Below are 24617 nucleotides of genomic sequence, written 5' to 3' on the forward strand. Positions count from 1 at the left end.
AATCAACAAATCAAATGATTTTTTATGTTTTTTTTATTGTTTTCCTTTCCTAATTCCATGTGAATTTATTAAAACATTTACTAGTAACAAGCAACTATACTCTTCTAAAGTATACTAGTTTTGAGAGCACGTGTGTCGCACGTGACATTACTAATGTATAATATTATTTGTGATTGTTGTTTTGAGAAATAATCATGCTATTGATTTACCAAGAACGTATACATCATGTAATAAGAATTATTTTTAAAATTCATTTTATTATAATCAATAATATACAACTTATAGATTACATTAATAGTGTGCTAAAAGAAAGAGTGGCAATTTATATTCCAGAAGTTAAAACCTTGACATCTATACACACATATATACATATGTACATATGTACATACACACACATACACATACATGTGCCTGTGGAAAATCTTTCAAAGCAAATGGAACAATGCCATGAAAGCAACTTCAAATGAATCTAGTTGTAGAAATTACAAAAGATTTTAAAGACAAAACGAATTGAAAAAAAATTATCTGCACCTGAAATTTGAAAGTATTGCTCAAAATAAATCAAGAAATGTCATTTTAGATGGCTTTAAAAAAAAATGAGCCTCACGCCATACATCTTGAAGCTCAATCTAAATTCAAAATCAACCTCACGCCATACTAAGCAGCATTTAGAATTAATTCTAGTCAAAATGGACTATTTTCTTCTTATACTATTGCAAAAATGACTAAAAGTAATATAAAATGTCATCCAAATATAGCACAAAATAGTCACTTACCAATCTTGAAACTCAATCTAAATTCAAAATCGAGGATTTGGGACACTTTTGTCTAACCCCTCAAATCCATGCCCTAATCCCATCTATAGATTGCAATAATAATACTCCCATTCATGACAGACCCTTCCTTCTAGTGCAAATTACGAAGTTAACAATTCTTCAACAATATGAAGGCCCATCATCAACAGCTCTAAAATGACAATACTTGGACTTTTATACCCATCATCAACATTGAGGGGCTTACTGCCATTTTTTCGTAAAAATCTTACTACTCAAATTTTGTATCAAGAGCAATGAAATTTTTGTATATATTGTGGGAGATGGTATTGGTGTTCCTCAAAAAGTCGAAGGGGCTCCACAACATGCTTTTCTCCTATGAAGCAATTGTTTATCTTGAAGCAGCGAAGTCAGAGTGAAATAAGCAAAGGGTAAAGGGAAATTTTGTTATAAAAAGTAAAAAAAAAATAAAAATTCAACTGAAGCACCTTAAGTTTTTCTAGGAGCGCAGATATCATCTGCCTATAATATTGTTGTGAAATAAGGTTTTTAAGTTTCAAAAAGTTTTTCTCTATGAGAGTGCAATTTTTTTGCACGATTTTGTAATATCTAGTGGAGCTAGGCTAAGCCAATAGTGAAAAGCTATGGATCATAATACAATTTAACAAAAAAACATGTGCTTGAACTTGTTAATACTAATATATGCATGTCCTAAAAGTCTCCTACTTATAGATTTTTTTTGTACTAGCAGTAATAAAAGTATGTCACATATGCATGATTTCAATTTTAATTTTACATTCGTGTTATATGTTATGATCTAAACCTACTAGTATGAAAAAAAAATTACATTGATGGTATATAAAAAATTTACTCTAATAATATTGGCATTTCTTTTTATGTCAATGAATGCTATGTACTATCAAAAAAAATATTGAAACATTTAATACTTAACATGAAGACATATTTGCTTTTTAATTAGCGATAGCTTAACAAAATTCCCAGCCTACTTAGTCAAAATTTCAATTTTAAGTGTATGAACAATCCATTTTAAATATTTAATCACCATTTTGTCCCCGCGCCGCCGCCAACATAACAAAGAAAAAGAAGTAAGACTTACACGGGAAAATTGTGACTATATAATGGCATATCGATGACTTTTGATCAAACAAATAGTGGAAAAGCTGCTGATAATTAATATTACAATGAGCAACAATGTGCTTGAATCTATCAGGGTCCTCAGGAAAACGGGTGATTTTGTTGGGATTCAAGCGCAAAATAAACACCTATTAAAAAATTAAAAATTTAATAATTTAATAAAAATTTAGCCAAAACATGAAAACATAAGTCACACGAGATTTATTTATGGCAATTCAACTCAATTACCAAACATATGTTTACAGAGAGAAAATCTATTTTTTATTATAAAGAGCAAATTTTCATTAAAAAAATACAACTGGAATCCACAATTAACCCTTATAGAACCTCTCCCGCCTTAGAAAAGCCCTTTCTCACCCATATATAAAGCTCTATTACTCTCCTGCATGTGCCATTGAAGAATGATAGGCCCCCAGACGTGTACAGGATCCAGTGCTACCTCGTCCTTGTGAAGAGGGATTAGCCCAAAATCGGCAATGGCCCAAAAAACTGATTTGAAACAATCCAGGGTTGCATTCTTTTAAGTTATGAAAAGAATGATGAACCCAATGCTAATGGCCCAGTCAAACAACACAGTAATTTAGATATAGCCTGCTTGATTAAGGAGTTGTGGATGGAGGGTTCTGGAATTGGTTGAATAGTTGGGCTTGGCAGGATAAAATAATGTTAACACTTCTAAAAAAATTTTAGATGCTTCTTAAATTTCATCTAATGTAAATAAAGGGAGAAAGTGTTTGAAGTTTTTTCTGAGACGTGCTAATATCATTTCTCCTTGGCAGAAAGGGAAATAATATTTTATAGGGTTAATTACATTTAATTAATCCATGAGGTTAGGCCAAACTACCAAATTTACCTCGAGGTTTAGCTAAATGACATTGACCTCCTTTGCTAGTACCACCATCTAAACTCCATCCATGGAGGTCATGAAATGACAAAAATACTCCTTTACTCGAAAGAGTCAAATTGAAATTCGATTTAAAATTGATATACAAAATTTTTTTCACGAATATGAAAACGACAAATATGTAAAATCCACGAAACTTTAAAGAAAGAAAAAAAATTCTAAATCCATATGAAAGGTCTATCAATAAAAGAAAACCAAATGTAAAAAAATGAAATCATCCAAACAAGTAAACAAATGTCCACAACATACATCCAGCTGAAATTGCAACTCATGAAATTGTAGAGAAAAGATCTAAAACACTAGGGATTCAGCTAAAGATGAGTGGGACAATTTCATATTGAAGATCTTTTGTTGGGTATTAAAATAGTAACATCTGACACATTGAAAATACTTATTTGATATTGGTTGAAGTATTTTCATTGCATTTGATGAAATGAAAAGGTTTCCAAGATGTGGTTATGGAGTCACAGTAGGCTTTATTTGAATATTATTTTGTTCCTATCTTGAAATTTTCAAGTTAAAACCTTGTTGCAGACAAATCCAAAGACAGGTGGAAGAATCAACAGGAATTCTAGAAAGTTGGATTGACTATAAAGAAGAAGAATTTGATGCCCAAAGTATGGTGGCCACATGTATTTTGCAGCAAGGCGGGTGTAGATTGATAGCTGGGGAAATGGAAGGATTGATGGGTATTTTTGAACTTTCATTGCATAAATATGTTAGAATTTAGCGGTCAACGTCATCTTACTAACGGCAGGGACCCTTTTGTTATGGTTTTGCAAGATCAATTGATTATTTTGTAATTTACTCAAACCTCAAGGTTTATTTTGTAGTTTGGTCTAACCTCATGGGAGGTAAATGTAATTAACCCTATTTTATGGTTCCATCAATCCACAATCAAATCATCTTTGACGCAATCAATTAAATGTTGACTTGTATGTACCATTAAGGGTTAATTCCAATAACCTAGTCCCCCTTCCCCACACCGAAAACAAAAACAAAAATAAAAACCCTTCAAAATTGGCCTTTTCCTAACCTTGCCCACCTAAATATTCATTTGAGCCAATTGGCCCTCTGAGTTTTAACAATTTAATTTCCCAGTCAAGTATGATTGAATGGAAAAGGTCAATATCAGAGGTATGGATAGACCAAGTGGCCTACCACCATCATTTTCCGAAGTTAATTCTAGAAAACCCTTGAGAATGATAAGCTCATTATTTTGCCCGTGTGTCTAGGATGCAACGTAGACATTTGTGTTTGGATTACATCTTATTTACACCTTATTTACACATACTGAGTTGATTGCATTATTAACACATTTTTTAATCACCTTTTTATTTCATATATATTACATAAAAAAAGTGCTCTAGTATCTTTTTTTTAAAAATTATCCCATTTTGGGTAGATCAAAGCCAGTTTGAATACTCAACAAACCCTAAACAATAAAGCCAATTTAGGAAAAAAAAAAAAAACAATGCATATTTTTTAATAGCTATTCTTTTTTTTTTTTTGCACATGATTCCTGTATTTGTGTTGTAAGCTATAATGGTAAAGCAAAGCATATCATGTCCTGTGTTTGCTTGTCTAATCAGATTTACACAGCTGCCTCCTTTTTCTGGATCAAGAAATTCTCTAGTCACTTCTCCATTTTTTAAGAAACTATTCATGAAATATTCCCACTACTTTTTCCTAAAGGTGGTGCTAGTTGGAAAAGAAAAACACAAAAAAAGGGTCCTTATCTCGACCAACTTTCATAATTGACATATCTAAGGTTCAATAATGCATCAGAAACGGGCCCCAAAAACAATCCAAAATTGATGAAGAACGTGTTTATTTTAGTATTATGCATAGTTTAGAGCTACCTAATCGTGCCATACGGCAGTATAATGGTTGGCTGTCTTAAAATGCAGTTAGATTTTTAGATTGGAAAGTTAAGACTAACAATTTTAGCCACAGGTAAATAGAAAGTCTTTGATCAGAGATAAATCTGAGCACTAATCCTATTAGAAACAAAGAGAATAACTAAAACCATTATACTTGCTGGATGGTATAAAAACCTCTAAATAGCAAGCTAATCCCCAAAAACTTCCTAGATAGCATCTAATTGCGGCACCATTTTTTAATAAAAAATCACCTGGAAATGGTGGGAAGTTGGGCACATACTCCGATCTATTTATTAGTGAAAATTTTTCAAACAGTACATGATAAAGAAGATGAACCTCTTAATTAATTTTACAGACTGAAAATTTGACCAACTTTTAAATGAGTTCAACATGCTTCATATTTGTGATATCATGAAAGTGTTTGAATTCTTGACTTCAAGTCTTATCATATTTGCATTGTTTTGCCAAATTTTGAATATTCCTTTCGTTTCTTGACCTTTTTTCAAATCACTTGAATGAACTGATCATCATCAATGTCTTAATTTCTGTCGCTTTGTGAATGATTTTCTTCTTCTTTGTTGTCATTGTTGGTTGGTTTGTTCAGTTGTAGCTAAATGTAAGTGATTTTATTATGCAATCTGTCCCGCCCAATCTCTTCGAAAACATAAAATTCGGCCAATGCAGGTGAAGCGTCTTTTTCCTGTTTTCTTCGTGTTCTATTTTTAAACATGAAGTTCTTTCTCCAAATGAATCAGCACTTGATTTTCTACTGATTTATCCAAATGCAAGTAATTGTAGATGAATTTTGTGGAAATCCATTGGAAGCTTCTCCACTTGTGATTCATGCTCCAATTGCTCCAAATTAGAATTGTTAATTACAATTCAATTATGTTAACCCACCCAAACCCGTCCACTAACAACTCGTCCATTAATTTTGAATAGGTCTAAATGGATATCTAATTAAACCCATCTAATTAGTAGATAGTAGATTGATTTGACTCACCTATTTATACCTGTTTAAGAATAATTATACATTTAAACTTAACATTTAGTAGGTGTTAAGCAAATAAATTTGAATTTCTTACCAATCTAATAACAATAAAATATCGTTATTTTTTATCAAATAACATTTGAAAAAATAAAAAAAATTAGAATTTTAAGTGACTGATAAATGGGTAATTAGGCATATCTATACCCATTTATTAAATAGATATAAAGCAGTTAACCTAGTTATATCCATTACTCAATTATGACTCATCTAAATCCAGCTGAATCATCCATTTTTACACTTCTACTCTAAATCAATATGCTGAGGGTGGCCATTAGCAACCAAAGCATCATTCAAAACAACTGACACATTACTACACAAGATTTGTCAGGGAAATTAGTCTTCCCACAGTAAACAACTTTCAATGATTCCTTAACTACTACCAAATCACTTGTTGACACACTCTCACTTAAACTTGTTTTCCTAAATACGGTACCAAGAATTTAAAGTCATGTCTACAACATGAATTATTCAATCCTCAAATTTTGGCAACTTTCCTGACTGCAATTAGAAAATTTGCAGTGAAGATGAAAGTTTAAGAAATTCGACTTGGTGGGATTGCCTTTTTAAGCACTGGTCTCAACCTTGCCAAAACTTGGCAGTGGCTTGGAAAATGATAAAAGTGGAATCTATGTATGACTTGTTCCAACTTCATTGTACTGTATCGAATATTTCAATAACACTATGCCAATGATCGATTCAACAGTCCAACATTGTATACTAAAGATTTTATTACCTATTGCCGACCAAGAAATGTATTAGACAAAATATGCAACTTCTTGGAAAGTTCGTATAATTAATTGCCTAAGTACGAACTAAAACACGAACCTGCACCACACACAATATTCTTAGTACATAACATGCCAAATGCTAATTAAGTAGTAGTGCGATTAATAGCAAGCAAGACGATTGTTAGTACTTAAATAATACAAGAGTCTAATTATTAACTTTTTAATTCTTACGTGTACTACGCAAATTGTCTGTAGTTAGCCTTTAATTTTCCATTTGATTCTGCAAGATTATTTATGTAATTCAAGAAGGGACAGAATATTAATTTTTTGTGTATAGATGTACAAGCTGCCATGAAAAGGACAATTCTTCCCATTTAGTCATTTTTGTACATTATTGTGACTTATGGGCACATGTTAAGCAATAAATGGTATGATATATATTTTTTAACATCTAATTGTGTTACATAATAAAGTTTCTATATGGAATTTGGGGATATGAAAATAAAATAATGATACAGCTACTCAGTATAACTCGAGTATTATCTGACCATAAACGCATCATTTTCTTTACGATCGTGGGAGTAATTTGAGCTCCCTTGCCAGGTAAGATAAAAATAAAGGGTCAAAAACAATGGGTTTCTATTCAAAATAACTATATTTTTGTTCTCATTAAATGCTAAAACGAAGGTAGGGTGACATATATAGTGTAGGTTTTTAGAAAACTACTTGACATAATTAGTTTGTTAGGATTTAGGGATGATAATCAACGTGAAACGAACTCACAGAAAATAGAATTGCATCAGACAAAGTAAGCCACATTTGATACCAAAATTCCCTATTTCTACCAAATCATGAAAGAAAATTAAGCCACAAATTAACCTCTAATTCCTAATTCTACCAATTTAAGCCACAAAGTCCTCTTCTATTTTTAGGCTAGTATTATTCTCCCTATATAGTAAAACTTCTATAAATTAATAACTTTGGAAGAGCAAATTATCCATGTAGTCACTAAATTTTTTCAATAGTCAAGATTTGGCCACTTAATTTTTATTGTATGTTTTTACCCATAAAACTATCAAAAGTGCAAAATCTAAAAACCTACACTATATATGTCACCCTACCTTCGTTTTAGCATTTAATGAGAACAAAAATATAGTTATTTTGAATAGAAACCCATTGTTTTTGACCCTTTATTTTTATCTTACCTGGCAAGGGAGCTCAAATTACTCCCACGATCGTAAAGAAAATGATACGTTTATGGTCAGATAATACTCGAGTTATACTGAGTAGCTGTATCATTATTTTATTTTCATTTTTCACCCCAAATTCCATATAGAAACTTTATTATGTAACACAATTAGATGTTAAAAAAAATATATCATACCACTTATTGCTTAACATGTGCCCATAAGTCACAATAATGTACAAAAATGACTAAATGGGAAGAATTGTCCTTCTATTTTTAGGCTAGTATTATTCTCCCTATATAGTAAAACTTCTATAAATTAATAACTTTGGAAGAGCAAATTATCCATGTAGTCACTAAATTTTTTCAATAGTCAAGATTTGGCCACTTAATTTTTATTGTATGTTTTTACCCATAAAACTATCAAAAGTGCAAATTTTAGGTCATTCTGTCTAATTCCATTGTTAATTTTGTTAGATCTAAGGATTTGCATGATTTATCAGATAGAGTATTAATGGTTAGATCTGGTAGAGTTAACGGCAAAATTAAACGGAATGATCCAAAATTTATACTATTAATAGTTTAGTGGGTAAAAACATACTATTAATAGTTGAATTGCCAAAACTTGACTATTCGAAAAGTTTTATGGCTATTGGGATAATTTGCTCACTTTGGAACCTATACAAATTCTATTATTTTAAAGAGGAATTAATTAATCAATGAATTAATAATTAATAATTTAATCAAGTAAACTTTTGTGGAAGAAATAGTCTCAGAGAACTTAAATGATCCTTTAGATGAGGAAGATATTGATGAACTTAAGACGATAATCAACTATTTGGGCTACCATAATAAAATGGATGCAATTACCAATTGGATCATCTGGATAAAAATGAGATAAGTTCAAAGGTCTCAAGTTTAGAAGAAATTATTGCTAGAATCACTAAAAATCGTGCCAATGATGAAGGTGAGGCCCGTGAGGGTGATATAGTAGCTGTAGAGCCCGTTCAGCAAAAGGAAGCGCTGAAAAGCATCAATAACTCTTCAAAATTTCTAATTGCAAATGAGAACTCAAATCCATAACTTTTAGATGCAATAAGAAAAATTTGGGATTAGATTTGGATAGATTTAAACTTTAAGAAAAAAACAAACAATAATATTGGGCCTGTTTGGAAGCCAGTTTTTTGGGCAAGTTTTTTACCTACTAGTTTTTTAACAACTTTTGCTATAGGAATCCCAAAAAACTTTTCAAAATTTTTTACCTACACACTTCAACATACCCAAAACACACCATAAAAAATTCCCTTCCCTTTTTTCCTTCTTCCTCCCCCATCCCAACCCACCACCACCGTCGGTGCCGACCACCACCGCCATTTCGTCCCCCACTCCGCGCGTGCAAATAATCTGGGTCGCGAGCTTGGGCTGCGTCTGGTGCGCTGTGGAGCAAAGGAAAGGCTGAGCCTGGGCTGCCAGAGCGTCTGGTGCGGCTGGGCTGCAGAGGAAGGGCGGAAGGGAGGAGAAGGGGAAAGGGAGGGCAGAGAGGTGACGGGGAAGGGCAGTGGGAGGGGGCGGGGGAAAGGGAGGGCTGAGGGGTGGTGGGGGAAGGGGGAAAGAGAGTTGCTGCTGAGAGGTAACGGGGAAGGGGAAGAGGTAAGGAAGAAGAAGAAGAAGAAGAGAGGAAAGAAAAGAAAAAGGAAAGAAAGAAAAAGAAAAAGAAAGAGAAAGAAAAAAAGAAAAGGGAAAAAAAGTTTTTCATCTTACAAAAACTTCTACAAAATTTTTCACCTTACAAAAACTTCTACAACAAAATTTTTCACCTTATAAAAACTTCTACAAAATTTTTTTTAAAAACTTTTACAGTGCACTACAGTAAAGTTTTAGACAAACTCCCAAAAAACTCAGGTTTCAAACAGGCCCATAATCATGTTTTAGGAAAATATGATATGTAATTTTAATAAATTATTAATTCATGATATGATGGGACCACATAGTTATATATGGTTTTTAAAAATATATTATTTTATTATTTTATGAAAATTATTACTTTAGTTCATTAGTTCATTAGTTCAAGTCCGGACAGAAAAAATTATTATTTAATAAAAGTTATTAATTTATAAAAAAAAAATTTGTTGAGATCTGTCTAATTGCATTCCAAAGCGAACATGTCAAAAACAATAAATGAAAAAAAAGTTTATTTGCCGAAAATTTTCTAGACCAGGAAAACCAATTAATGGTTACGTCAATCACTCTGTTGATGCTAGTTGGGCCGTACGGTAACCAGTCCTGGGCCCAGATACCCACTGGGAAGAAAAAAAAAAAAAATCACTCTGTTGATACTATTTATCCTGACATGCTTCCAGCGCATAGTTATCCCTATCCCCATCTTACAGATTTAGACGGTATTTGGGCTTACTTAAAATACCACGTCGTTGTCTCATCAACTTGTCATATTGATTGATTTCGTGATTTTATCAATTACGGATCAATTATCTCCAATATTGAACGCCCATTCTTTTATTTTAAAACAAAACAAAGTATGATCTTGACTTGCCCAGATAGATGTACACATGTAACATATTTTATTGTTCCATCATTCCACAATCAAATTATCTTTCACGCGATCAGTTAAACGTGACTTACAAGAGATCACTACATATACAAAAAATTTTTGAATTAATCTCATATACACTAGCAGCATATACATTATCATGATTAGATATGATTATATGTATGATATATATATAATATTTGAATTTTAAATTCAAAATAGTTGTCATGCGTCTAGTGATGATATTAACTCATATACACTGATAGTGTTTATAGTATCATAGTTAGATACATAACACATATATAATATTTAGATTTCAAATTCAGATTAACTGTTATACATGCCGCAATGATAATGTATATATTATCAGTTTAGATTTTAAATTCAAATTAGTTATCATACATAATTAGATGCTTGACACATATACAATATTTGGATTTCAAATAGTACATACACTATTAGTATATATAAGATTAATTCTTTTTTGTTAAATGTAGGTGAAAATTTTTGAACTCGAGATCTCTCACTAATACTCTCTCTTCCTGTATCACCCAACCCAACCAATCCCTCCTCCTCCCTTGCCCCCAAATATACATACTTGTCGGTTCATTAGTTTTGCTAGTAGCATTAAGGATTAATGCCAAATAACCTCCCCCCTTTCAAAAATTCCCTTTTCCTAACATCGCCTACCTAAATATTCAAGTGAACCAATTCGCCCCTAGGCTGTTACAATTTATTTTCCCAATCATGTATGATTGAATGGAAAAGCTCAGTATCTGACTGAATCAATCATGTACAGAGCATATGATTTTGTAAATTGAACAAATTATCCCCCAAATTCTTAACTACGAAACTTTTTAGATACTTACTGTTGACACGAAATATTCTAAAACAATCTAGCATGGGAATATTTTATAAGCTGTGTTTCTTGCAAATGGCAAATTCTCCTCAAACTTGACCCGTCAGACCCAAATGTACTTGCATGGAAAAATTATAATTGCACAGGGAGTGGTGGTTTAGTTCAATTAAACATTCGGAAAAGCAATGCAAGGAAAATGTATTTTTGAGGGGGTTCATTGATATTAACCCTTGCATTAGTTATTGGCCTTATAAATAATCGTAACAGAGTTACAGTATGCTATTTCATCAACAACTAAATCCGGAAGTGACTTTCAACTTCACTCGTCCATCAAAAAAGGTTACGTTGACGAAATTATTTCTATATACAAATTAAGAAACAATGAGTGTGTTTGGATAGTAGATTATTTGAAATATTATTTAATATATAATGCAACAAACTTTTTGTAATGTGATACATGTGAGACAAAAAGGTAATCAGAAAAATAAAAAAAAATATGTTTGTGATGTAAAAAAATTACTTTTAGACAAATAATTCCCATCCAGGCTCCAGTCTAGACCTAAGTATCAACAATATGCCTAAAAGAAACCATCCGGTCTTTTAATTTGTTGTTGGAAGCATAGAATGTCGATACTTATACTAAGGCAATCTTTAAATATTTGTCATGGTTGACTGACGGGTCTTTTATATACGTATAAGTTAAAATCCGATTTACACCCGTTTGATTGCAAGTATACAAGTCAAATTAGTAGTTTAGGGCATGTATCGGGTCGATCCCAGGAGGAGCAAATTTAAACAAGTACTAGGTCATTGTTTACTCTATTATTTAGACTAAAAATAAATTGGAGTAGAAATATTATAAATGCTACTTCCTAAAATCTGATTAGATCAATGCAAATTACAAATGGAGAAAATTCTAAAGACTTGAATCTAGAGATGTAGATTCCACTTATGGTACAAAAGATCCAAATGAATGAATTTAACACTTGTTACTACTCTTGTTTAACTAGGGATTCATTTCCAAAAATATCAAAATCTCATTCTCATGATAATAATGGTCTAGAACAGTTTAGTTTTTTCTAATCTCTTGATAAATAACTAACTCTGTTCTTGTTTATGCATGAAATGCAGATTTCATCCACTTGATTGTATTTCTATTCTCATGAACTTACAACCCAAGCTCTACTCATGTTATTCCATGGTAAAATTCCATTGTTTTTACCATTTCTCAATAAGTAATACAACTATAAACTTGCTATTGGTGATCAAATAACAACAAGTAATCAAGCATGCATAAGTAGACAAGTTAATACAAGATAGAACAAGTGTAAATCACATTCAATTCATATCACTTGACCATAAGTTTCATCTACTCCCTAGATATAGAAATTTAGCTACTCATGGATGATACAACAATCAAACTCATAATTTCATTAATGGAAAACATCACAAGTTACAAGTACAAGAAGGATAAAGAAAAGCTTAGCCAAGTTAATGGTGCAGCCCTCCAATTTCTGCTAAAACTTGCACCAAATGATTACAAGATGAAGTCTCCAAGTGCTCCTTCAAGAACTTCTAACTAGAGAGAAAATGTTACAAAAAGAAAACTAGCTACGTATGGATCCCCAACTTCCCCTTCATTTTCTGCATAAAAAGATGGTAGAAAGTGTCTTTTTTCTCCCCTCATGATTCCAACATCTCAGATTTGTTAAGAAAGTCAAAAGAAATGTTGTTTTGACTTGACAATAAATCATATTGTCTTTCTTTTTGTTTCAGAAGCATGTGCCACCGAATTCTCTCACCAAAGATAGCTGAAAAGTTGTGTGAAAAATAAGAAAACTGGCTGTGCCACTTGCAGAGGAGAGAGGCAGATCCAAGCTCTGGATCCGAGGGATGCAGTAAGATCCGAGGTCTTTCTCAAATGAATCCGAGCTCGGATCATCTGGTCTCGGATCCACTACTCCAGAAGTACAGACAAAGGCTCGGATCACATTTGGTCCACACGGATCTGCGCTCGGATCCGTGCTCTTCAATTTCCAGATTTTTCAATTCCTTCCTATTTCTTTATTTTTGCTCCTAGTTTCTTTTGTACTTTGTCCTCTAGACGATCTTTGCTTTTTCTTTATCTCGTTCATGAATTTCACATATCAATATCCTTCAAAATATCACAGATTAAAGCATTAATTCACTCATTTAGCAAGTTTTGATTACTCAAACAACACTTAAGCAATTAGCACCAAAAAGAGTTCAAATATGGCTTTAATCTTCTCAAAACATACCAAAAGTTCATGCCAAACTTGTACAAAATGTACGTTAAGTATTCACTTATTAAATTCCCTCACACTTGAATCATTGCTTGTCCTCAAGCCATTCACATATAATCAATTTCAATGATTCAAGAGATGAAACAATATATGTACTTTTGTCAATTTAATTCCTCAAGACTTGGAAATCAATCATTATGCCATTGCTCAGATTACACTAAATACTTATAATATCAAGTTAAAGAAAGATAATTATACCTTAATTTTAACAAATTCAACTCAATCTCTCATCCTAACCTAATTTCATCAGTAAGCAAATCACATATTCAATTTATGGCCTTCCTCATCCTATAAACATTTTTTTTCAAAATTTAACAACTAAGAGGGATTCACTCTTCATTTTATTTAAATAGAAAAATATCTTTTTGCGAGAAAATCGACACTTTTAGGTGAAGATTTCCGGTTACTCAACATTTCACTTATTCAAATTGCTATGCACACTCTTAATTCCAATACCTTTTTACGCGAAAATCGACATTTTTAGATGCCAACCTCCAATTACTCAGTACATGAATCATTGGAGTAGAAAAAAAACTCTTATTCTTTTTTTTAATATCACAATCAAAATAGATATGCATATATATATGCATAATTAAAGGATGAATCTGGCCTCTTTTTGACTATATTAATCACTTACTTATCAAAATTAGCAAAAATGAGAAATTTCATTAAACATGTAAAATTCTAAGCATAATTTTCCTTACTTAACCGAATATACTTTCTAAAATGTAAAAATTTTAATTGCATAATAACCAATTCTAAGCCAAATGAGGACTAAACCTTTCAAGATACATATAACATTTTATCCAATGGAAGAATTAGGCATTTAAAGTTGAACAATTTGGCCGTTAATTGAAAAAGTGCAATGAAATATTGAAAAATATTTTAGAAAAAATTTGATAGAGTTTCCCCTTATAAATGGACAAAACTCCCTGCCAACAACTCAATTTCAAGAAAATTATCCTCAGGGCAATATTTCCAAACATGATTTCAACATTTCTAAACCACAATCAACTAAAATCATGCACTTCAAGACACAATAAAGCCATTAAGTAATCAAAACACAAAATATTCCCTCCCCCACACGTAAAGTTCACAATGTCCTTATTATGAAAGAAAGGAAAAGAAACTAGTACTCCCCTTATAAATAAATGGTGATGCAATTTGAAACCACGATCATCACGAACATCCACATCATCCCAAAATTGACTAGTCTGCATAACAGTGGAAAATACATAGCCATAGGGGGGTAAGACGGTCCCATAAGATTCATCAGCAAATAATCAAAAGAAAGTGAAAACTAAATAAAAACAAAACAAAGCAAATTAAGTGGATGGGCCTCCAAGTTCCGTAGTATCTTCTCCTCTACCCTTCATAAGAGCTTCATGCTCGCCGTCTCCTCTTGGTTCAGGAATCGGTGTAGGAGAGCGGTGGATGTGGAAATGATCCTCCAAAGCCTGTAGACGCCGATCATGTCTCTCCAAAGTCTCTGTGAGTACACGCTCCTGTTGGTCAATACGCTCCATGACTCTGGTCTCCATACAGTAGATGGCATTGAGAACTTCTTGCCACCGAGACCTAGAGGGAGGGGGTGGAGGTGGAATGGGAAGAGGTGGAGTCGGCTGTACCTCCGTTTCTTGAGCTTCCGGTCGTGGTTGAGGATGAGATGAAGGTTGAGCAGAGGTCGACCCGTCTCCAACGTCGCGAACCAAGGAAGCTCCAAAATCCGTAGGAATACCCAATGACTTAAGTTATGGAGCATTGACTTACTCGGCTGCCTTAGTGAATATGGCTCGCTTGGCTCCAAAAGGAACCCTTAGCTTTTCAAAAATAAGGGACAAAAGGCGAGGGAACCCAAAGCAGGTTTTACTGGCCCTCATGCGAGCTGTAGTGCGCATGTAAGCGATGATGATGCTAGCCAGAGGAATACTAGTTAACTGTCGACCCACACCATGCACCATCTTATCCATGAAGTATAAGTCACTGTTACGGAGCTCCCTTTTTCCACTCCTTTTTTGGTACCACATTAAAGGCGAAGAGATAGAAAATCAGATGGTACTTAGGCTCGAAGGAATCGGCATATACAATGAGTTTCTTCGAACTTCCTCACTCCCGATATTGATCCTTAAGACATGCCACAGCTTCTCCCACCTGCTATGGATCACGTGTCTTAAATTCCTTGGTCAATTTAACATCTTCTCCCTCGTCCTTGAGTTTGACAAATTGGGCGATTGTCTCCCGGTGGATAGCCACTCTCTTGTCTTGAACTCAAGAGACAATTAAATTCCCACTGTAGCTCTGCTTGTCCTCCACATTGGCATAAAACTTTCGGACCAAGTTGGAGTAGTAATGCCGTGGCAACTTCAGAATATTGGCCCATCCGAGTCGACCAAAGGCCGTGGACATCTTGTAATGATCGTCCACCTCAGGTACCAAATGCTTCTCAATTATGATCTCTTTGGCTAAGTCGTCTTCATACCACTATTGATTTTCGAGCGAAGTGAACCGAGTGGTATTATAATCTGGAGTTGGCTCCTCATGGCTAGCAGATGCCCGCTTGCGGTGTGATCGAGGAGGTGACTTGGGTGACGGAGATTCTTCAACCGGTGAAGGTGTATGTTCCTCACTCGAAGTAGGTGAAGGAGTACGAATAATAGCTCTTCATGTTCTAGCCATGGTCCCTGTATCAGGAGCAAAATTTAGTGCACATTAGAAACAATATAAAGTTCTTGAAAATTCACTGCAAACTTGTTGGAAAGTAATTTAGGAAAATTTCGATAGAGTTTCCCCTTATAAAAGGAAGAAACTCCCTGCCAACAATCAACAAATTCAAGACCATATCGAACTTAACCAATTCACAAACTCCAGTGTACATGTATTACGTCCATTTCAATCCAAAATCGTATCACATGGTTTGAAAAATCCTCTCACCACTCCATCTCTAGACATTGTAAACAATAAACAAGAAAAAGGTAACAACTAAAACTACAATAGGTTGGCAAAGGTATTGGGTACACGATCAAACTTGGGAAACCACCTAAAAGTAACATGTCAATGCTCATGCTAATATCATGTTCAAATTCAATCATTTAACATTTTTACCCAAAGAATTCATACCAATTTATGCAAATAATCCTAAGATGTCCTCTAATTAGCATACAAGTAATCTCTATTTCTTAAAAACAAATCAAACTGATCCCAAGAAGCAAGGAATTTTAGGCAAAAATTACAACGTGCTTTAACCTAATACTTGAGAAAAATTATACAAAAGATGTCTCCATATTTACAAATTCCTCAATACTAAGATGTCACAATGTAGTACAATGATAGTAAGAAATTTCAACATATAAGCATTTCCCAAATTTATAGAAAAATAGGAAAAATTAAGAAATAGGAAATGTAGAATTTCAAAGAAAATCGAAAATTCTTACCTCAGATGTGTAAAAGAGGATGATAATGATGCCAAAAATGAAAGAAAAACAGTTTAAATTCGCCCCCAAATTTGAAAATTTTCAGTGCGGCCCGAATCCCCTCTTTGAAGATCAAACACCTCTTTGATGATGTTTTGATGCGAAAGAGATTGGGGCTAATGATCACAAGAGGTGTAGGGAGGTTTTTATAGTAAAAAATTGGAAGATTAATGGATGAAATGAAAAATTGAAGGAAAGAGGCTAGGGTTCGGTGAAGAGGAAAGAGAAAAAACTGGAAAATGAGGAACCGAGGCTGCGTTTCTGCTTTGAACCCGAACCGATCTGAGTTCGGATCGTTTTGAACAGGCCTCTCGCCAGAAGAACAGACGAGCCCTCGGATCCCATCAAACCCAGTCGGATCCGAGCTTGGATTTGTTCATTTTTGCATTGCAGAAGCTGCAATTTTTTCAATTTTTCTTCCTTTTTCCGGCCAATTCCATATTATACCTGGGACAAAATTTTTATCGATTCTAACCCTCCACGCAAGTGTAATATACCATAAACACAAAATCCAACCTCTCAAAATACATCAAACACATCTAAATTGAAAATCGAGGGGTAAGGTTCTTTGATCATTTTGACACTTTTGCACTAAAATGACACCTTTAGGCATGAAATACACATCAAATGAGTCAATAAGCATATACCAACATGTTATCACCAAAACTCACTTGAGTATCATAATAATGAATGACTCATATTAGAACTAAAAACATTTAAACACTTAAAATAAGTTCCAATATAACACTTCCCTTTTTCTTTGGTTAAGCATTTTATGATCCTCAAAGATACTCCTTTGAACTGAAAAACCTACAAAATCAATTTTTATCATTAAAATCACACCAACTAATAAAACTCACAAATTTAAACACATTAAAACAAAAGAAATCATTAGATTACCTCCCAATTAACCCTTTTGTTTATAGTCGTTGGCTCGACTCAAGAGTTGAATTCTCAAATTGAAGAAGAATTACCCAAGTGACACATAAGTCCCTTGGGAACGATTTCACCCGCTAAGGAGGGTTTTAATCGTTGTCAATTAATCTTAAACCTTTCTTTTTTTGAATTTGCCACTTTAACATCTCCATAAGAGAATACTTGAGTGACTTCAAATGGTCCCGACCACCTTGACTTCAGTTTTCCTGGAAACAATCTCAGGCATGAGTTAAATAAAAGCACTTTTTGCTCTACCTGGAATTGTTTAGGAAGAATATGCTTATCATGCCAATATTTTATCTTCTCTTTATAAATTTTAGCATTTTCATAAGTATGTAGCCGGTGTTCCTCCAATTCACTTAACTCAAGTAGCCTCCTTCCACCTGCAAAATTAAAATCCATATTAATTGCTTTAACAGCCCAATAAGCTTTATGCTCAATCTCTACAGGTAAATGACAAGTTTTTTCATAAACTAAACGATACGGCGACATCCCTAAGGGTGTCTTAAATGTCGTTCGATAAACCCATAGTGCATCATCTAGCTTTGTAGCCCAATCTTTACATGATTTATACACGGTTTTCTCCAAAATGAGGTTTATCTCTCGATTTGCTAACTCTGCTTGTCCGTTGGCTTGAGGATGGCACGGAAGTGACTTTTTATGCCTACATCCATATTTAAACAACAAAGTGTCAATGAATTTATTACAAAAATGCTTACTTTCGTCGCTTATAATTGCCTTTAAAATACCAAACCTACAAAATATGTTCCGTTTAAAGAATTTAAGCACAACCTTAGCATCGTTAGTTTGTGAAGTAAAGGCCTCCACCCATTTAGAGACATAATCAACCGCTAAAACAATGGACTTGTTATTAAAAGAACTAGAAAATGGTCCCATAAAATCAATGTCCCAAACATCAAATAACTCAACTTCCAAATATGTAGATAGAGACATTTCATTCTTTCTAGAGATAGTACCAGTTTTTTGGCATTGATCACAACTTTTAACCCAATCTCTAGCATCTCGGTACATAGTAGGCCAGTAAAATCCTGATTGTCATACCTTTGCTTCGGTTTTAATTATACTAAAATGACCTCCCATCTCCAGGGTGTGACAATGCATTAAAATACTATATATTTCTTCTTCCAGAACACATTTTCTAATTATGCCATCCGCACAGTGTTTGTAAAAGAACGGTTTCTCCCAAAAATAGTGTTTAGCATCATTTAAGAATTTTTTCCTTTGGTAGGCATTCAAATCATTTGCTAGCACTCCACTAACTACAAAGTTAACTAAGTCGGCATACCATGGTGACTTTTGAATAGCAATTAAGAACTCATCTGAAAATTCTTCTTTAATGGGGAGATGGCCTTCTTGAGACATGTTTTTCAGTCTAAAAAGATGATTTGCGACTAAGTTCTCGGGTCCTTTTTTATCTTTGATCTCCAAATCAAATTCCTGCAATAATAAAATCCACCGAATTAGTCGAGGCTTTACATCTTTCTTATTTAAAAGGTATTTAAGTGCCGCATGATCGGTGTAAATGATAACTTTAGATCCCACTAAATAAGATCTAAACTTATCCAATGCAAATATAACTGCTAGCAACTCCTTCTCTATTGTCGCATAATTGATTTGAGTTTTATTTAGCATTTTACTTGCATAGTAAATGATATGAAGTCGCTTATCATGCTTCTGCCCAAGAACAGCTCCCACCGCAAAATCACTAGCATCACACATCAATTTGAACGGTAAGCTCCAACCCGGTAATGTTATTATGGGTGCGGAGACAAGTTCCTTCTTCAACCTATTAAAAGCAAGTAAACAGTCCTCATTAAAGTGAAAAAAACATCTTTTGCAAGTAATTCACATAAAGATTTAGCAATCTTGGAGAAATTCTTAATAAACCGTCGATAGAACCCCACGTGTCCAAGAAAGTTTCGAATGCCCTTCACATTGGTAGGTGCAGGCATTCTCTCAATTACTTCTATTTTGGTTTGATCTACCTCAATACCTTTTGAAGAGATTTTATGGCCTAGAACAATACCCTCACAAACCATGAAGTGACATTTTTTTCAATTGAGTACAAGATTTGTTTCTTCACATCTCTGCAAAATTAGATCTAAATTGTTAAGGTATTGATCATAAGTAGATCCAAATACAGAAAAGTCATCTATAAAGATTTTCATGATTTTCTCATTAAAGTTGGAGAAAATTGCCATCATGCAACGTTGAAAAGTGGCCGGCGCATTGCATAGTCCAAAAGGCATTCTTTGAAATGCAAAAGTGTCGTAGGGACAGGTGAATGTGATTTTCTCTTGATCTTCCGGTGCAATGACTATTTGATTGTATCCTGAAAAACCATCCAAAAAATAATAAAATTCATAACCAACCAACTTTTCTACCATTTGATCAAGAAAAGGAAGAGAAAAATGATCCTTTCTAGTAGCTGCATTCAGTTTTCTATAATCAATACAAACTCGCCACCCAACTACAACTCTAGAATGAATCATTTCATCATTTTTACCACATATTATGGTTATTCCCCCCTTCTTTGGCACTACATGAATAGGAGAAATCCAAACACTATCATATATTGAAAAAATTATACCTGCATCCAGTCATTTAAGGATTTCTACTCTTACCACTTCTTTCATATTTGGATTTAACTTTCTTTGAGTCTCAACCACCGGTTTAGAGTTTTTTTCCAACAAAATTCTGTGCATATAAATAATTGGACTAATTTCTTTGATATCAAAAATTGTCCATCCTATAGCCTTTAAATGCTTTCTCAAAATGCGTAAGAGTTTGCCAAGTTGTTCCTCATTAAGTGCGGCATTGACAATCACCGACAATGTCTCATTTTCTCCAAAAATGCATATTTGAGATGTTTAGGAAGTGGTTTCAGTTCAAGCCGTGAAGCTTGCTCATACGATGGTGGGGGTAATCCTTTGTTTAACCCTAATTCCTCATACGCATTGCCCCTTCTGTAAAGAACTTGTACCTGCAAATATTTAGTCATTTTTTCAACTTGTTTCTCTTGCAGGTCTATACCATTAAGACAAAGTTCAAGAGGGTCATCGTCAAGATTAACTTGACTCATCTATAGTATCAGTTTATCACATATGTCAACAGAATAAATATGATCGGTAAAAGAGGGATATTTCTCTACTTTACTCAAATCAAACTCCACTTCCTCTTCACCGATTTGGAATTTGAACTTTTCACGTTTAACATCTATTATAGTACCTGCAGTGGCCAGAAATGATCTACTAAGAATAATAGGTACATTGATATCCTCCTCCATATCTAAAACAATAAAATCAACAGGAATGATGAATTTATGCACTTTAATAAACACATTCTCCAATATACCCATTGGATGTCTAATAGACCTATCAGTCAATTGTAAAGAAATGTTAGTACGTTTTAATTCTTTCAACCCCAATTGCCTAGCCACAGTTAAAGGAATCAATGAAACACTAGCACCCAGGTCACATAGTGCTTTAGAGAATTCTACATTACCAATAGTGCAAGGAACTGTGAAACTCCCTGGATCTTTCAACTTTGGTGGCAATTTATTTTGTATGATGGCACTACATTCCTCCGTTAATGCAATAGTCTCGCTATCTTCTAATCTCCTTTTCTTAGTCATTATCTTCTTGAGAAACTTTACGTACGAAGGAATCTGCAAAATAGCATCAACAAAAGGAATATTAATATGTAATTATTTGAAAATGTTGACAAACTTCTCAAAGTCTTTGTCACTTTTCGAAGATTTCAATTTTTGTGAAAATGGCACCGGTGGAGAAATTGGTGTTGTCTCTATAATCTGTGGCTTGCTTTCTTCCACCTTGTCTTCATCTTTAATTTTCTTGCTATTCTCTCCTAAGTCACTCGACTGTTATTTTCTCTGCTTTCATGTTCTCTCACACTTTCAATCACAGGTGCCTCACCCACTTTCTTACCACTACGGAGGGTTATGGCCTTTACATGCTCTCTTGGGTTTATCTTAATCTTGCTAGGTAAATCTTCCTGGTTCCGATTGTTGACCGCATTAGCTATTTGGCCTAATTGGACCTCGATATTTCTATACATATTGGTGAGTTGGTCCATCATTCTCTCAATTCTTTCAAACCTTTGAGTAGTGGCACTAGCTAACTTTTTAATTTTATCATTTGATACATTTGCTAGTTTCTCAATTGCCAATTTTTAAGTTGGTTTAGACTCCGAAAGTGATTGTGATTGTTTCGGTTGAAAATTCGGTGAATTTATTGGTATTTGTTAGTTCCCTTGATCTTTCCATCCAAAGTTTGGATGATTACGCCACCTTGGATTATAGGTATTGGAGTATGAATTGTTTTGGGGTGGACGATTGTAATTGTTGAGATATTGAACCTGTTCGCTGCTAGAACACATAGAATCATTATGGTCTCCTCCACAGTTAGTACAACACGCAACAACTACTCCTTGGTTAGAACTAGAACCAACTTGCCTATTTAGTATCTTAACCACATTATCCATCTTTGCATTTAACATATTCAAGGTATCTACTTCAAGCATACCTGCGGTTCTCCTTGTATTACCTCGTTCGTTGGCCCATTGATAATTATTAACAGTCATTTCTTCAATCAATTGTTAAGTTTTGTCAACTGACTTTCCCATCAACGCTTCTCCTGCTGCCGCATCTACATGTGTCTTTGTCGAATAGGTGAGACCATTATAAAATATTTGGACTATTAGCCAATCAGGGAGACCATGATGAGGACATCTTCATTGTAATTTTCGATAGCGCTCCCAAACTTCATACAATGTCTCTCCTTCCTGTTGAGAGAAACTAATTATATCCATTCTAAGTTTAGCAGTTTTTTTAGGTGAAAAAAATTTATTAAGAAAAGCCTTAGCTAATTCAGCCCAAGTAGTAAAAGTGTTTGGAGGATGAAATTGTAACCAAACATTGACCTTGTCCCTTAGTGAAAATGAAAACAGTCAAAACTTAATTGCATCATCACTAATACCATTAAGCTTTATAGTATCACAAATTTCAAGAAATGTTGACAAATGAAAATTTGGATTTTCAGTAGCATTATCTCCATATTGAGATTGTTGAACCATTTGAATAAGTGATGGTTTAATTTCAAAATTATTAGCATTTACCGTTGGTCTTGCTATGCTTGTTTGAGATCCTTGTGTCCCCGGTAGAGCAAAATCTCATAGAACTCACCTATTTGTTTCGTTTTCTGCCATCTCTTCTTCAAATGGTAGTTCTATTAAGATTTCTTCTATTGGTTGCCAAACCTCTTGTTCCTCTTGTTGTGGTGTATGTCTTCTTTGTCTACGAAGTATCCTTTCAATTTCTGGATCGAAAGGTGCAACTTTCTGAGATGTCCGGTGCATACACTACAAACAGAAATAAGAAAAATTATGCAGTTTCAATTGTCAAAAATTGTTAAAAATGCAAAATTAACTATAAATAACTCAACTAATAAAAATAAGGATGTCTAAATTAATAGAGATGATTAGTCCCTAATATTGCAGCTCCCCGGCAACAGCGCCAAAAACTTGACGGATCTTTTATATACGTACAAGTTAAAATCCGATTTACACCCATTTGACTGCAAGTATACAGGTCAAATTAGTAGTTTAGGGCATGTATCTGGTGGATCCCACGAGGAGCAAGTTTAAACAAGTACTAGATCTTTATTTACTCTATTATTTAGACTAAAAATAAATTGGAGTAGAAATATTATAAATGCTACTTCCTAAAATCTGATTAGATCAATGCAAATTACAAATGGAGAAAATTCACTAAAGACTTGAATTTAGGGATATAGATTCCATTTATGGTACAAAAGATCCAAATGAATGAATTTAACACTTGTTACTACTCTTGTTTAACTAGGGATTCATTTTCAAAAATACCAAAATCTCATTCTCATGATAATAATGGTCTAGAACAGTTTAGTTTTTCCTAATCTCTTGGTAAATAACTAACTTTGTTCTTGTTCATGCATGAAATGCAGATTTCATCCACTTGATTGTATTTCAATTTTCATGAACTTCCAACCCAAGCTCTACTCATGTTATTCCATTATTTTTACCATTTCTCAATGAGTAATACAACTATAAACCTGCTATTGGTGATCAAACAACAACAAGTAATCAAGCATGCACAAGTAGACAAGTTAATACAAGATACAACAAGTGTAAATCACATTCAATTTATATCACTTGACCATAAGTTTCATCTACTCCCTAGATATAGAAATTTAGCTTCTCATGAATGATATAACCATCAAACTCATAACTTTATTAATGGAAAACATCACAAGTTACAAGTACAAGAAGGATAAAGAAAAGCTTAGCCAAGTTAATGGTGCAGCCCTCCAATTTTTGCTATGACTTGCACTAGATGATTACAAGATGAGATCTCCAAGTGCTCCTTCAAGAACTTCTAGCTAGAGAGAAAATGTTACAAGAAAAAAACTAACTACGTATGGATCCCCAACTTCCCCTTCATTTTCTGCATAAAAAGATGGTAGAAAGTGCATTTTTTCTCCCCTCATGATTCCAACATCTCAGATTTGTTAAGAAAGTCAAAAGAAATGTTGTTTTAACTTGACAATAAATCATATTGTCTTTCTTTTTACTTCAGAAGTATGTGCCACCGAATTCTCTCACCAAAGATAGTTAGAAAATTGTGTGAAAAGTAAGAAAACTGGCTGTGCCACTTGCAGAGAAGGGAGGCAGATCCGAGCTCTGGATCCGAGGGATGCAGTAAGATCCGAGCTCGGATCATG

At 33.8% G+C, this 24617-nt stretch overlaps 1 protein-coding gene and 1 non-coding gene across 2 annotated transcripts; one reads left to right on the forward strand and one right to left on the reverse strand.

Moving 5' to 3' along the window:
• Nucleotides 1-14736: 14736 nt before the first annotated feature.
• On the reverse strand, nt 14737-21933 carry LOC140017641 (uncharacterized). The gene is made up of 6 exons (XM_072071491.1): nt 21751-21933; nt 21067-21505; nt 20667-20865; nt 19124-19624; nt 18073-18481; nt 14737-15156 (listed from the first exon to the last, which is right to left on the reverse strand). The coding sequence occupies exons 1-6, from the start codon at nt 21931-21933 to the stop codon at nt 14737-14739; spliced, it is 2151 nt and encodes a 716-aa protein (XP_071927592.1).
• Nucleotides 21934-22570: 637 nt separating this feature from the next.
• On the forward strand, nt 22571-22677 carry LOC113719602 (small nucleolar RNA R71). Its single transcript, XR_003454935.1, has one exon. It is a non-coding gene; the product is annotated as a small nucleolar RNA R71 (small nucleolar RNA).
• The last annotated feature ends 1940 nt before the right edge of the window (nt 22678-24617 follow it).

The sequence above is a fragment of the Coffea arabica genome, chromosome 1e (genome assembly GCF_036785885.1).
Source record: "Coffea arabica cultivar ET-39 chromosome 1e, Coffea Arabica ET-39 HiFi, whole genome shotgun sequence".
NCBI lineage: Eukaryota > Viridiplantae > Streptophyta > Magnoliopsida > Gentianales > Rubiaceae > Coffea > Coffea arabica.